The sequence below is a fragment of the Populus trichocarpa genome, chromosome 9 (assembly GCF_000002775.5).
Source record: "Populus trichocarpa isolate Nisqually-1 chromosome 9, P.trichocarpa_v4.1, whole genome shotgun sequence".
NCBI lineage: Eukaryota > Viridiplantae > Streptophyta > Magnoliopsida > Malpighiales > Salicaceae > Populus > Populus trichocarpa.
The window spans coordinates 11,079,726-11,093,660 of NC_037293.2; the positions used below are offsets into that span (position 1 = coordinate 11,079,726).

General features: G+C 35.8%; 2 protein-coding genes and 1 long non-coding RNA gene across 3 annotated transcripts; 2 read left to right on the forward strand and 1 right to left on the reverse strand.

Annotated features, from left to right (window-relative positions):
- Nucleotides 1–1,700: 1,700 nt before the first annotated feature.
- LOC7474990 (V-type proton ATPase subunit B 2) lies at nucleotides 1,701–6,984 on the forward strand. Its single transcript, XM_006379232.3, has 15 exons — nucleotides 1,701–1,894; nucleotides 2,301–2,365; nucleotides 2,627–2,682; nucleotides 2,798–2,896; nucleotides 3,148–3,207; nucleotides 3,832–3,943; nucleotides 4,054–4,262; nucleotides 4,837–4,965; nucleotides 5,102–5,239; nucleotides 5,486–5,636; nucleotides 5,731–5,813; nucleotides 5,959–6,006; nucleotides 6,126–6,179; nucleotides 6,275–6,358; nucleotides 6,455–6,984. Exons 2-15 carry the CDS (start codon nucleotides 2,308–2,310, stop codon nucleotides 6,638–6,640), a joined length of 1,467 nt encoding a protein of 488 aa, XP_006379294.1. The 5' UTR covers nucleotides 1,701–1,894; nucleotides 2,301–2,307; the 3' UTR covers nucleotides 6,641–6,984.
- A 2,006-nt stretch (nucleotides 6,985–8,990) lies between these two features.
- Nucleotides 8,991–12,558, reverse strand: LOC7474989 (probable hexosyltransferase MUCI70). Its single transcript, XM_002312909.4, has 7 exons — nucleotides 12,192–12,558; nucleotides 11,815–12,003; nucleotides 11,383–11,451; nucleotides 11,097–11,296; nucleotides 10,441–10,856; nucleotides 9,660–9,844; nucleotides 8,991–9,412 (listed from the first exon to the last, which is right to left on the reverse strand). The coding sequence occupies exons 1-7, from the start codon at nucleotides 12,289–12,291 to the stop codon at nucleotides 9,039–9,041; spliced, it is 1,533 nt and encodes a 510-aa protein (XP_002312945.3). The 5' UTR covers nucleotides 12,292–12,558; the 3' UTR covers nucleotides 8,991–9,038.
- Nucleotides 12,559–12,678: 120 nt separating this feature from the next.
- On the forward strand, nucleotides 12,679–13,738 carry LOC127905793 (uncharacterized). Its single transcript, XR_008060157.1, has 2 exons — nucleotides 12,679–12,817; nucleotides 12,856–13,738. It is a non-coding gene; the product is annotated as an uncharacterized LOC127905793 (long non-coding RNA).
- The last annotated feature ends 197 nt before the right edge of the window (nucleotides 13,739–13,935 follow it).

Here is a 13,935-nt window from a genome sequence, read left to right on the forward strand (position 1 = left end):
CAGGTACTATATATCACTTCGTTGATTAAATTGATTGCATAAGTGGGGATATACAAAAGCAGAAGATTGATTGGATGTTTCTGCATATCAACTTACAACAGGAAAAATCTTATGTGACCGGACTCGAAGCTGCCAATCGGGTGGTAGACTTTCTTGGAGAAGGAAAAATTTGCTTAAATAATTCCAGTCAAGGGAGATGAACCTCTTATCTAAGCACTCAGTAACCCTTAACAGAAACTTCGAGTTTAGCTCTCCATTTCCAATGCCTGATCAATTTCCAAACTACAAATGCCTTCTTCTGTTTTTTTTTTTTATCATTTAATTGCAATCATTGATTTTCATTGGCTGGAGATGAGCCACTATTAGACCGATCTGAGACGTCCAACTGTCATGCGGATCCTGATAACGTGAGCGTCCATTTCTGGATCAGTCATAGTATTGGATGGATGGAAGTTTCTATGAACTTGCAGTGGACCCCACCAGTGTTTTTCGCACACGTGTTCTCACGTCTACCAGTAGTCACATACCGTTACATCATATCTTTCTTTACAGGTTTTTGGTTTTATTACATTTTTGGCTTTGTGGATAGTGAATTCACAAATATATCACTTCCGTTTCTATAATTTCAATTTGTGCCCATTTGGTTACTGTTGGTTTTTGTTGCATTTTTGGGGAAAAAAACCCCAAAACTTATCTTTTTTTTAAAAAGAAGTTCAAGTTTCTAGTTTTTTTTCTATTTTTGGGAAATATTAATACAATCCCTGACCCAACTTTTTGGTTTAATATCCTAACTTAATAACATGAATAATGTGAAAAGGTCCACTGAGTAGTTATTTTAAGCTTGTTTTATTTTAAATAAATTATTTTTTCTTTTACTTGATTAGGTAATTTACTCTAAAAACATATTTTATTCCTCCATCCCCTGGGATGATTAAGTGACTAACTAAATCCTAATATATAAACTTATATGGGAGCACGGTGCAAACGGTGTTTTTAAAAAAATTAAATATTTTTTTTGTTAAAAATTAATTTTTTTATGTGTTCTAGATCGTTTTGATGCGCTGATCTCAAAAATAATTTTTAAAAAATTAAAAAATATTATTTTAATGCATTTCAGCACAAAAAATACTTTAAAAAGCAATCACAACCACACTCCCAAACAGGAAATCAAATTGTAACTCTTTGCGGCGGGAAGTAAAAAAAAATCCTTTTCTTTGTGGATACATAATCACTGACAAATTACTCTTATTTTTTATTAATTATTATCAAGTAAGCTTGGGTTGAAGTTACTCAATTATATTTTTTTTTTATTTCATGTTATTTACAATCATTAATGAAATAGTTTATTTAGTTAAATATATTTATTAGAACCACTTCAATTAGGCTAATTTTTTTTTTAATATCACTTAAATCAGTAATTAAAACTAACAGTGTGTTGAATTTTGTTTTTTTCTATATTTCTCTCCCAAACTGTTATACACTTAACATTAACATTCTCATAGATTCCATGACAATGGAGAATACAAAATCCAAATTATCTCTAGAATTAATATCTGGTTAATTGAGACAATAGGAAAGAATAAAAAATATTTCTGAATTTACTGGTTTCCCCATTCCTCTACAAATATCACGTGACGCACGCTGTATGAGATCCCATCCCATGACAGTGTAAAACCGGACTGTTATCATTATTTCCATTCAATACTAATAAATAAATAACCCTCTCTCAATAATTTCTTACAAAACAAAGTGTTTTTATTTTTATTATTATTTTTTAATTTCTAGAGCATCAGATCTCAGTTTATTCCTTTTCTCTTGACCCCTCCCCCTCCTCTCTCTCTCTCTCTCTGTCTATCTATCTCTCGCTGTGTACCGGAGGCAGATCACAAAAAAGGTACGTCTCTTTTTCAGATCCAAAATTCTCATTTCTCTACTCCTTCCACTATCAGCCAATCAAATTCTTGTTGAATTGAAGCTTTCATTTCTCATTGGATTTTGAGATTGATGCGCTTATTTTGTTAGTTACTTCCTTAGTTTCGTTGAATTTTGATACTAAGTTGTATGATTGATGAAGCTTTGTTTGGCTACTATTTGCTAAGGAAGTTTTTTTAGTTTTGTCTAGGTATTATAATTATTGATCCGTTCCTGCTGTGCTCTTAAATTTTGAAGTTCTTCAATAATTTTTTGTTTATTTTTAATTAACTAGTATTTATAAGCTGATTAATGTAAATGATAATTCTTTTTTTCGAGATTAATTTATGGTGGCATCAATTTGTTTGACTTTTTTTTAAAAAATGAAGGTTGATAATGGGTGTGGAAACAAACAATCTCGATATGGAGGAGGGAACGCTCGAGATCGGCATGGGTGAGTTTTGCTGCAGTATAGTAATTAATTGCGAATTTGATTTGGAGACATCATGTGAATGCATAATGGAACGAAACAGAAATTGATAATTAATCGGTGAACTATACCCGAATGGAATGGATTAACACTGTTTGGGATGGCAAGAAATCAGTTAGTGAGATACTTGTTCTTTAATTTAAGTTTGTTGAGTGTTTTACGAGTGGTGATCGAGGTTGTAGAGAGTAGTTATTGCGATTTAAATTTTTGTTTCATGTATTACAGAGTATAGAACTGTTTCTGGAGTTGCTGGACCTCTTGTCATTCTTGAAAAAGTGAAGGTAATACTCCTCTTTTCTTGATTGATTATGCTTGGGATAATTTATTTGATTTGTTAACCGCTATGGTGACGCTTCAGTTTTTATTGATTGGTGCGTTGTTTATTCACTATGTTAGGGACCCAAATATCAAGAGATTGTTAATATTCGTTTGGGAGATGGATCAACCAGACGTGGTCAAGTCTTGGAAGTTGACGGGGAGAAAGCTGTTGTTCAGGTGATTGCTGCTCAGCATTTTCCATCTTTTCTTTGCGACTGCAGGTTCAATATAAGTTGGTTTGTTTCCTGATTAAAGTACAAATCTTAACTTTAACATTGTGACTGTGGTCGTGTGTGTCTATATATGTAGAAGGATTGCTATAAATTGAGTTGTTTGAAGGCGACACTCTTAGCTTAATTTGTAGTGAAAAAAAATTGCGCACCGTTTTAAAGACTGAATGCATTCTTTCTTGGTATTTTCTTGGCCAGGTTTTTGAAGGAACCTCTGGGATTGACAACAAGTTTACAACTGTGCAATTTACTGGAGAGGTTTGAAGTCTTGCTTTTGATTATTTTTTTTAATTCTTAATTTGTCAAACAGCAATTGCAATTTTCGGCTCATACCAATGAACCTTCAATTACCAAACCTGTCAAATGCTGCAAATTAGACATGGAAAATCTTTGCAGGTATTTTGAGCTGTATAAACTATCTGTAGGCTCACATGTTTACATGCCCCCAAAAAAACTTTAACCAGATAATTAGATCTCATTTATCACTTGTTCTCGTTCCTTTTCTTGTAGAAAAAATCTGCAGAAAATAGCTACGAATAGGAAATATAAGTAGATAATGAATTACACCTATATCTTAAAGAAACACTGCTGAACCTCTGTCACAAAGGCAAGTACCTCAATGCCTGTATTTCATAATACTCCACAGTTTTTGACATTTAGATGTCATGGATGAAGTTCACATGGTTATTATTATCATTTGGTTTTCTGATGTGGAATATTGCTTGTGCTGGATTCTAGTTTATACCTCTGAAGCCATAATGAATTGAGAAGTTGGTGTATGGCCATTTACATCTTTGAAGTTTTAATTGAATTATAGTAGTTTCCTTAAGAGGCTAGGTCTGCTCTGGTGACACCCTTGCTTTCCCTGCCCCTGTTTTGTAGGTTTTGAAAACTCCAGTATCCTTGGACATGCTTGGCCGCATTTTTAATGGTTCTGGGAAGCCTATTGATAATGGTCCTCCTATTTTGCCTGAGGCGTATTTGGATATATCTGGTAGGCTATATTTTGGAGTGAACAATCTTTATTAATATATGTTGCTTGTTGACATCTTCTTAGAGTGAATAATATTAACTGCCCTTTACTAAATGCTATGCCTTCTGCAGGGAGTTCTATCAACCCTAGTGAGAGAACCTATCCTGAGGAGATGATTCAGACAGGGATTTCTACAATTGATGTCATGAATTCTATTGCTAGAGGACAGAAGATCCCTCTGTTTTCTGCTGCTGGTCTTCCCCATAATGAAATAGCTGCTCAAATATGTCGCCAAGCAGGGTTGGTAAAGCGATTGGAGAAGTCCGAAAATCTTCTTGAGGTAATGTTCACACCTTATTGGATTGTGAGAACTAGACTCACATCCTTGTTCTCAATAAGTAAGATAACTGTTAAATGCGTAGTTGAATAATGTTCCATTATAATGGATCCTTGAAACAGTATTCTTTGGAGACATAAGGAAATAAATAAACCATATATTTAAACAGAGATGCTAGCTTTATTGGAAGAATATTTAAATTTAATGAGTGTACCACAATTATGTTATGCTTCACAATTACTTCAAATGAAAAGCTCTTTTGTTGTTTAGTGCTCGATATTAGAAGAGTTCCTTGATTTTTTAGTGCCTCATCAAATTGCACATGCACTGGTTCAGGCATCACCTAGTGTTATTTCTTCATTTCCCTAATTCCATTCACCTTGAAGCATTGAAGCTTGTTGTTACTTAGATAGTTGTTTGGTTCACATTTCTTTCTCAGCTCTTTCTAACTTAAATTTGTAATTAGGTCACTAACTTGCCATGTGGACTTTCAGAGTTGTTTGGTTCACATTTCTTTCTCAGATCTTTCTAACTTAAATTTGTAATTAGGTCACTAACTTGCCATGTGAACTTTCAGGGTGGAGAGGAGGACAATTTCGCCATTGTATTTGCAGCTATGGGTGTAAACATGGAGACTGCACAGTTTTTCAAACGTGATTTTGAGGAAAATGGGTCAATGGAAAGAGTGACCCTCTTTCTGAACTTGGTATAGTTTTGTTTTAACATTTGAACCTTGTTTCTGTACCCGAACACGTGATGATTTTCATTAAAGGTAATAATTTATTATCTTATACCTTTCATGAATTCTTTCTGAAATTTTATTCTTTTGATGTGTCATACAGGCAAATGATCCGACAATTGAACGTATTATTACACCTCGTATTGCTCTTACGACTGCAGAATATTTGGCATATGAATGTGGGAAGCATGTTCTTGTCATATTAACAGATATGAGTTCTTATGCTGATGCTCTTCGTGAGGTGAGCTAAAAACCTAAAGCATGTGTTACAGTGCACCTTTTGAAGTTTGCACAAACAAAATAAGCATTTACTTGCATGCATAAATATCCATAATCATTTTTTTTGTCTGATTGCTCAACATATCTAGCGTTTTTCTGGAGTGTTGATAGGTCATTTTCTATATAATTATATTACCAGGTACTTTATGATATATTTGAGTTTTATTTTATTCTGTTTTGAGTTACAAACTACTGATTGTCATTCCAGGTGTCTGCTGCCCGAGAAGAAGTGCCTGGAAGGCGTGGTTATCCTGGGTATATGTACACTGATTTGGCAACAATATATGAGCGTGCTGGTCGTATTGAAGGACGTACAGGCTCCATCACCCAAATTCCAATTTTAACTATGCCGAATGATGGTAATGTATTCTCAGACTACACTGAATATCCCATGCATCTTTCTTTCCTTTAACGAGAAAACATTTCTTCATCTTGATTTTCTTATTTGACCAGATATAACTCATCCCACCCCTGATCTTACCGGATACATCACAGAGGGACAGATTTATATTGACAGGCAGCTACACAATAGACAGGTAAGGTCATAGGACACATGAGTGGTCATTTCACTTAGTTGCTGGAAATTATTACATTAAAATAATGTTATGGGTTTTAGATAACTGTAGATATCTCCATGTAGGAGTTTTAATTGATCGAATGTTGACTCATTTTTATTGGCAGATTTATCCTCCAATCAATGTCCTCCCATCTCTGTCTCGTCTCATGAAAGTAAGGATGAATCTTTTCTCTGAATTCTCAATACATCAAAGATTGATATTTTAAGATGGTATCACTGATTAGAAGGTACAAGGCATATTCTGAATTGTATCATTGATTTACCATTGCAGAGTGCCATTGGTGAGGGGATGACTCGCAAGGACCATTCTGATGTGTCCAACCAGGTCCGATTTGTTAGCCATTGTAGCTCATTTTCAGTTTATTGTCCCGTTTTAAGCTGTTTAACCTTTGAATTTATTTTAAACTTCTTATCCTTCAGCTGTATGCAAACTATGCTATTGGGAAGGATGTCCAAGCCATGAAGGCTGTGGTTGGAGAAGAAGCTCTTTCTTCTGAAGATCTGGTCATTTACTCTCCTCTGTTCTCTTGAAGAGTTTTATCGCTATGTATATAATTATCTGATACATAGGAACTAACATGTGTTCTCTTGAATAAACAGCTATATTTAGAGTTCTTGGACAAATTTGAGAGGAAATTTGTTGCCCAAGGAGCTTATGACACCCGCAACATCTTCCAGTCACTTGATTTGGCATGGACTCTGCTTCGCATCTTCCCCCGTGAGCTGCTCCACCGTATACCTGCTAAGACTCTGGACGTATTCTATAGTCGAGATGCAGCCAATTGAGTAAGAAGTGTTTATAGAGTCATGATTATTTTCTTTTCGATGAGATATAAGAAGTTGATTTGCAAGTTGGTATGTCCAAAAATCCTCGTCTGCAGAAATAATAAGGGTAGTGTGTCCATTTGGGTCACGAATTTGAAGATGTCCGGCTCGTCAAAAAAACCTTAAAAAATTGAGAATGGTTTTACCTTTGTAATTTATTTATTAGTTGACGATACCCAATCGTGGGACTTGTAGTAAAGTTAGGCGTGGCCTTATGTGGTGCTTGCTGTATTTCCTTGTTTATTTTGTAAGCCTGGATTCTCCTTTTATTTTGAGGAAATCAAGTGTTTTATTTATTTTTTTAACTCTTTTTTTTTTTTTTTCCAAACAAAGCATAGAGATTAGAGAGCCAATAATCCATGCTTACATGATTCAACCTGCTGGTCGAGGAGCGCCAGCCCTATGGTCTTGATTTGCCTGTCAATGTTGCAAATAACAAAAGGGAAGTTCTGGTGTTCATACGATGCATGGGGCTAATTTGGAACTTGCTGAAAGAAGGATGCCATTGATGTCATGATTGACTCATGGACATGGTTCGTGCTACGTTTTCTTAATATTATTGTCTAAGAAGATGCGAGTATACCTAGTCAAATTAACAATTAGTACTCATCAGTATTTTCTCCAAAATTCTAAACACAATTAGTGGGCAAAAAAAAAGTTCAAAATAAACCCCCGAGAAAAAAAAAAGGAAAGGAAGGAAAAACACACGATATATGCAACTAGATTAATATGTAAATCAAACAATTAAAGCTTCAACCTCAAGAACTGATCTCAATTTCTAGATTCTAATTAGAAAATCTGGATTGTCCTGGACGGTTAATCTAGTACCCAATTGATTGATGACCTAGACTAGTTTGTTGTTTGATGTTTTTATTTTAAAAAATTGAGTTAATTTGGATTAACATGAATTTAAAAAATTAAATTAATATGAATTGACTTGAAATTAAAAAATAATAATTGAGTTAACCTGATTGATCCATCCAACCATCCAAGCTTGTCTCGAAATTCAAACAAGTTTTAAAATTATGTTAATAATAAGGTTGTTCAAAATCCAGCACTGTTCAGTTTGGGCAAAAAAATTCAACCGAAATGGGTTTTTTTATTTCTAGAAAACTTGACTCAGGCAAAATTAAAAATCAGTTCAAATCAACTTTGATAGGGGTTTTTTTATTGGAAAACCAGAACTTTAAACCTCCCCACACTGCCCCCATCTGTCCAAGTTTAAAGATTCAACAAATAGCACTAAAAATCCAGGGCCCGCAAAAAATAAGAACCCATCAGACAATGTATATCTAGATGTTAAAAATGTGAAAAGTGAAGATGCTATTGGAAAGGAGTCTGCTAAGAAAAAATTGTTGGCCTGGCATAGTGATTCTTGTCTGGTCACTAAAAGCGCGTCAATAATTTGGGAAGGAAACTGCCATGACTGTGATGTACAATCTGGCAATAGGACCTTCTCAAAATGTGGACAATAATCAATGGTGAAAGGTATAAATGTATCTATTCATATGAACGGCAGGGAAGGCATTTGAACACGCCTAATTAATAACTATGCCACCAGCCTGTCAATGTGAGCATTCTTAGACGCGAAAGCCACGTTTCATATCGAGGTATCATCAGTATTTGTGTAGCTCTGTTTGAAGGGTCGGATTTGCGCCTTACATAAAATCTTGGACTTGCGAATGGATATTGTTGTGTACAATAATTGGACTCCGCCGGGATTATGGACGTGAAAACAAGCAGTCCAATTGGCCGCCAGGCTGTGAGAAGATGAAGACATATTGAAGCTGGTGAGGGAGGGAGGTGATCGGGAGTTTAAGGAAATACCAGATAGCAGACGCGCAGATGAAAAGAGATGCGATAGCCACAGGGGTAAGCTTAGCAAGATACTTGTAGAGGGGGAGGAGAATTCCTGTGATCATATTCGAGACTCCATGTTGTTGAACATTGAGCGAGTATTTAGATCTCTCTTTCCAATCCAATATATTTCTATTTTTTCATCCTAAAACGCTAATCAAACACCACACAATATATGTATCAAATTCCAAGTGAAAAAGGGATCCAACTAAACCAAATTCTTGTGGGACTCGTAAACCAAATTTATGAAGGAGACATCTATTACGTGCCTGTGTTAGGTTAAAAGAAAAAAGGCCACCAAAATATTCACCTAGTTTCATAATGAGTAAATTATCATTTAAATGTCAGGTTTTATTCTCTCTTTATTAACCCTTCAATGATGCGCGACCTCAAGTTTGTTTGTTTGTTTTTTTTTTGGGTTTTGTGTGTTCTTTCTGTAAGTAGCAGGGGCAAGTTAATAAAAAGACATCAGTAATGTTAAAAATGGCGAAATGTATGAACCTCAGCCTGCTTTTGATGTTCTTACTACTTTAGGCAGTACAACTGATTTGAGATCTGCAGGATAAGGAGTCCACAAGCCTAATCCACCTCTGCTCTCCTTCATACTGCTACCGTTACCCTTAAATTCACTCAAACTTTTTACCCACTCTACCTTTGATGAATGCTCTCGGGTGTGCGGATGCAACACAAACAGTGAGTTGTATTCACAATTTGGAAACATGAAGAACTTGAATGCACCTCCTAATCTGTACACAACATAGCCAAAACTCAATTGGTCTCTTGGTGTGAAGAGGTTGACCTCGTTAAACCACAAGCAGCTAAACAGGTTACTCATAGCTGTATGTTCCCGTATGATAATAGCTCCCTCTGGCACATCTGCATTTACAAACACCAATCAATGGACGTGAAAAATTATGTAAATCACTATGATTATCACTGTAAAAATTATGTAAATCACTATGATTATCACTGTTTACACCCCCATCCGAATGCTCATATGCTTACATGTAACATGTTGCATCTCCCAAGTCTACCAACAGAGAACACATGCCCAAATTTCAACCAAAAAAAACTAGACAAATGCAACAAAATAAAGGACTAAGGAAGTTGCTTTCTCTCTTACCACTGACAGTACTTTTCTTTGGACTCCATGGCTCCATCCCCTCGTAATAATATATTTTCATGTGGAGATCAATGAGGGGTCGGGCATACCGTTTCCTTCGCTTATTTGCATCAGCCTCCTCATATATGCTTCGATGATGTTTGTGCTGAGCAATGGCAAATGTATTCTTCCCATGCCATAAGTATCTGCAGATCAAAGATCATCCATATTACCTGGTATCATTTACTTTGATATCATAGACATAAATGCGTGCGCGTGGGGTGCGCGTGGGTGCGTGCAATGATGGTGGTGAAACCTAGGGATACAACCCATGAACTTTCTCACTTAGACATTATCTTCAAGAGTGTATTTACAGACAACATATATTTCACTCTTGATGTAAGAGAATACCACATAAAATGAATTGAATTAAAGGCACCAATTGGCCCATCATTCATTTGTAAGTCATGTGAATGGAAGAATACAGATTGAAGAATAATTTAGCAGACAACACAACTAAACGACACTGTCCCCTAAAATGCTTATTTCAAAAGGCTTACTTTTCATCTTGTGACCAGTGCTTTCAGGAAAAGTTGAGAGAAGAACACAAGTTTTGGATACTGAAGCATCCACTGACTAAGACCAGCAAATTTGAGACTTGAAGAAATATTTTCATTTACAAGAAAACTATAACAAAAGAAAGGCGAACATTCAAGTCTTAAGTTCATTTACTCTCAGCCATCACGATTAAAATGACAGAACTAAAAGACATGATCTGCAAATTAACCATGTAAGGATGTACCTTTCTAGAATTTGTAACGGATCAACTATCAGCTCCATTTTACCATCAATCCAGATGCTGTACTGTGCTTGAGGAAATAGCCTATGGGTTAAAATCTTGGGAACTTTCCCATTCCTTCTGGGCTCATCATAAGGTGAATGCTTCAGTAGAATAAGACGCCAGATACCAACCCATTGTCCCCTGTTATGGTCCTCCCAGACAGTAACATTTTCCTTTATGAATTCGAGAGAGATCTCATCCACCACCATAAGAAAACAAAAGAGTTCCTTAGAACGGTCGCTTATATTTGAAGGCTGATGAGGTACATCATATCCATCAAAAATTCCAGAAGCAACCACGAACCTACATTTCTCAACATATTTAATATCTACAGGATCCATGTCTGCACCACCATTATGCATAAATCCACAATGCACCTGAAAGGCAAAAGCATATGTAAAAATAAGAAACAAAATTAAATTCACTTAAGGAGAGCTGTAAGTCGCCGAAAATTTCAACTTTCACAAGTCGTGAAAAAGTATTGACATAAATCGAAAATTATCTGATGCCATCCATCATCATTTCATTGTATAACATGACCCCGAAGATTACTTTGCTATTCTCAAGAATGAGGAATTAAACTAACAACAAAATTGACTTCGAGCATTTATATTTACCTTCATGGAAGAACTTAGTTTAAAACTCCTCTCTCTTTGTTTCCAGCTTTGATGTCCTCCAAATAATGGGGATGACTGAGATCCGTCTTTCACGGGCTTATCCTCCATAACATATGAAAGATTTTTAATAATTTGGTCATGGGTTCTTCCCTCGGGAATAACTATTCTGTCAGGGTTACTGACGACAGGGATCGGACAACCTAAAGATACAAAGAGAAGTAGTATCAATTATAACAACTACATAGCAATCAACACTTCAAGGAATAGAAGTTGCTATAGTTCTTACGATGTTGCTGTGGCACAAATCCCCAAGTGTTTAAAATGGTATATACCTTGCTTTCTTTGTTACATATTGCTGCATGTCAAACACAACCATCATATCAAACCACAGAACGCAAATTTATACAAGTTGAAAAGTTAAGATTTCTACACACGATTTTCACTAAGCATGTATAACGCAAATGATATGATTGCATCGTGTTCACATAAACAGTTAGCAAAATAATACAGATTTCGCATGCAATTCTTGTACTCTTGTGCATAAGGGAAACTATGAATCTACAAGATCAAACCCATTTCTTGAATTTCCCACTTTTTTACACATTGTTTGAATCCAAGAAAAACGAGTCACCCTATGAACCTTATCTAATCGCATAAATCACAAAAGTACATAAACAAATAAATCAGTAGCAGGATTTAGAGTGGTAGTAAACATTACCTGAAAAGAATAGATAAGAAGATTGACAAGACCAAACATGAAACAGTAACACAATAAGAATGAGTAACATCCAAAGAATGCCGGCAACAAGAACCAAGCGAATAAATCCTTTCTTCCAAATTATTTTCATCGCATAATCACTCGGCAACTTTCCAGAACTAAAAAGACCTCCACCACCACCTTCAACATCTGTTTCACCATAAATTACATAACCAAGATCAGACTAGACTGAACAATAAATGCTAATCTTTTTTCACAAAAGGAACAAAACCCACCAATCCCTTAATGCCAAAATCAATAAAACAAAACCTACACTCGCCCAGTACACAAAAAAACAAAAACCCATGTCAGAAACTCAGTGATTCAATAGTAATTACCCTTAGAATTTGATGATGGGGTATGATTATTATTGCTACGGTAGTTTCCTCCTTTCCGGTTTGCCCGTAATGAAACTGACCGTTGCACTTCGCTCTCCATAATTATTTTTCGCAATTGATCCCTCCTCGAGAAAATGAGCTACAAGAACTTGATAAAAGCTTTGTGTTTGGTGAAATTAATGAAGATTGTAAGCATGTTACAAGTACCAACAGATCTGGGAAGCTGTGTTTAATAAGAAAAGAAAGAAATTAATCTTGTACTTGCAACTTTGTACATGGTATTTACGTATGTATTTCGTGTTATTTCCATTTTTTTTTGTCGGTTTGAGCTCCGAATGTGTGAAGCTTGCAGTTGCAACTTGCAATGTTTACACATTGGGCTTAGGTTTCTTAAGTTCTAGGAGTAATGCAGATGGGCCAAAAATTATGACCCGGATTTCCTCCACATGAAATTAGGACGTTCGGTCTCTCATGGCTCATGGGATCCACTTAATTGAATGATGCTCATCCGATAAAGTTTGGCTGAGGTTTGACCAATTTACTAAAATCTAGTCCAAATCAATCAGGTTTTATTAGACTAATATCTTTTTATGATTTAACTTGATATTGATCGGATCAGACTCTAGGTTGCAGATTTTCCGAACCAACATGTCAGGTGGGCTAGGTTGCATAACTATGTTCTTATCTGCTATCCTTTCCCTCTCTTTTAAAGGATTGATCATGAGCTTGGTGCCTAAGAATGGCATCAAGAATAAATGATGTTCTAGTCTTTGCTTGCATCTAAAACTTGAGCAAAAGATCCGCTGTCTGTTTTGGATTCTTCATGGAGGAATAAACAAGGTCATACGTTCTAGTCATCTAGAAGAAAAGAACAGTGTTGCCCAATGCAGCTCCCCATCTCTGCACTAAAGTTGAAGGAAAATGGACTGACACCGCCTTGATGATTCATCAATCTACCTAATTAGTCTGCAAGTTTTTACAGGTTCACATCAAGGTTTATGGTCCATAAATTTGGGGATTTTTTTCTAAAATCCATTTCTGAAAGACAAAACTCAGGTTGGCCCATATGAGGTCGTGATATACTGTACAGAATTCAAAGACAATCATCCGCTCCTTGCAGGAACTTCCTGATACAGTCTAAATCCAAGGAAAATTCTGATATCACAATCATTGGTTCTGTTTCAGAGAAAATTCTTGGCAAGAAAACGGAGATCTCAGAACCCTCAAAAGTTCCCGACAACAATGCTCGCATGGGAAACTGCCCTTAGCTCGAGGCAGATAATTTCCCTTTTTTGCAGCCTGTCTCCAGAGTAGAGATGGGGCATCTCGAATAAAAACTACATATATAGTTTTCTTGAGCTCTGAAGAACATATAATATCAGCCAATCCTTTCTGCTTACTGAATCTGTAACTGTTGCCCAAAATGAAACAAGCAGGCTCCTCCTAGACTCGCATATCCCATGTTGCCTTACGAGAGTTTCCAGCTTTGATGTCCTCCAAATAACTGTATGAACCGGTTTGTGATCATATATTTTCTACGTTTTAAATTATTTTTTCTTCTTTAGCTGCTTCTGCTCATGTTTCATTTAGGCCACTACTGTCAAGGCTATAGAGCAATCAATTACACCATTTTTTGCGATTAAAAATATCAAATAAGTAAAATTTCAGCAGCTGGGATAATCTAAACTAGCTTAATATCAAATGGTGTTTGCAAATGATATCTTGAAATGTACCATATTGTTTT

Coding starts and splice junctions, on each gene's coding strand:
- LOC7474990 (XM_006379232.3), top strand. CDS start 2,308: ATGGGTGTGGAAACAAACAATCTCGATATGGAGGAGGGAACGCTCGAG. Junction 2,366..2,626: donor AACGCTCGAGATCGGCATGG/GTGAGTTTTGCT, acceptor CATGTATTACAG/AGTATAGAACTGTTTCTGGA. Junction 3,208..3,831: donor CTGTGCAATTTACTGGAGAG/GTTTGAAGTCTT, acceptor CCTGTTTTGTAG/GTTTTGAAAACTCCAGTATC.
- LOC7474989 (XM_002312909.4), bottom strand. CDS start 12,291: ATGGAGAGCGAAGTGCAACGGTCAGTTTCATTACGGGCAAACCGGAAA. Junction 12,004..12,191: donor CCCATCATCAAATTCTAAGG/GTAATTACTATT, acceptor ATGGTGAAACAG/ATGTTGAAGGTGGTGGTGGA. Junction 10,857..11,096: donor AACTAAGTTCTTCCATGAAG/GTAAATATAAAT, acceptor TTTGCCTTTCAG/GTGCATTGTGGATTTATGCA.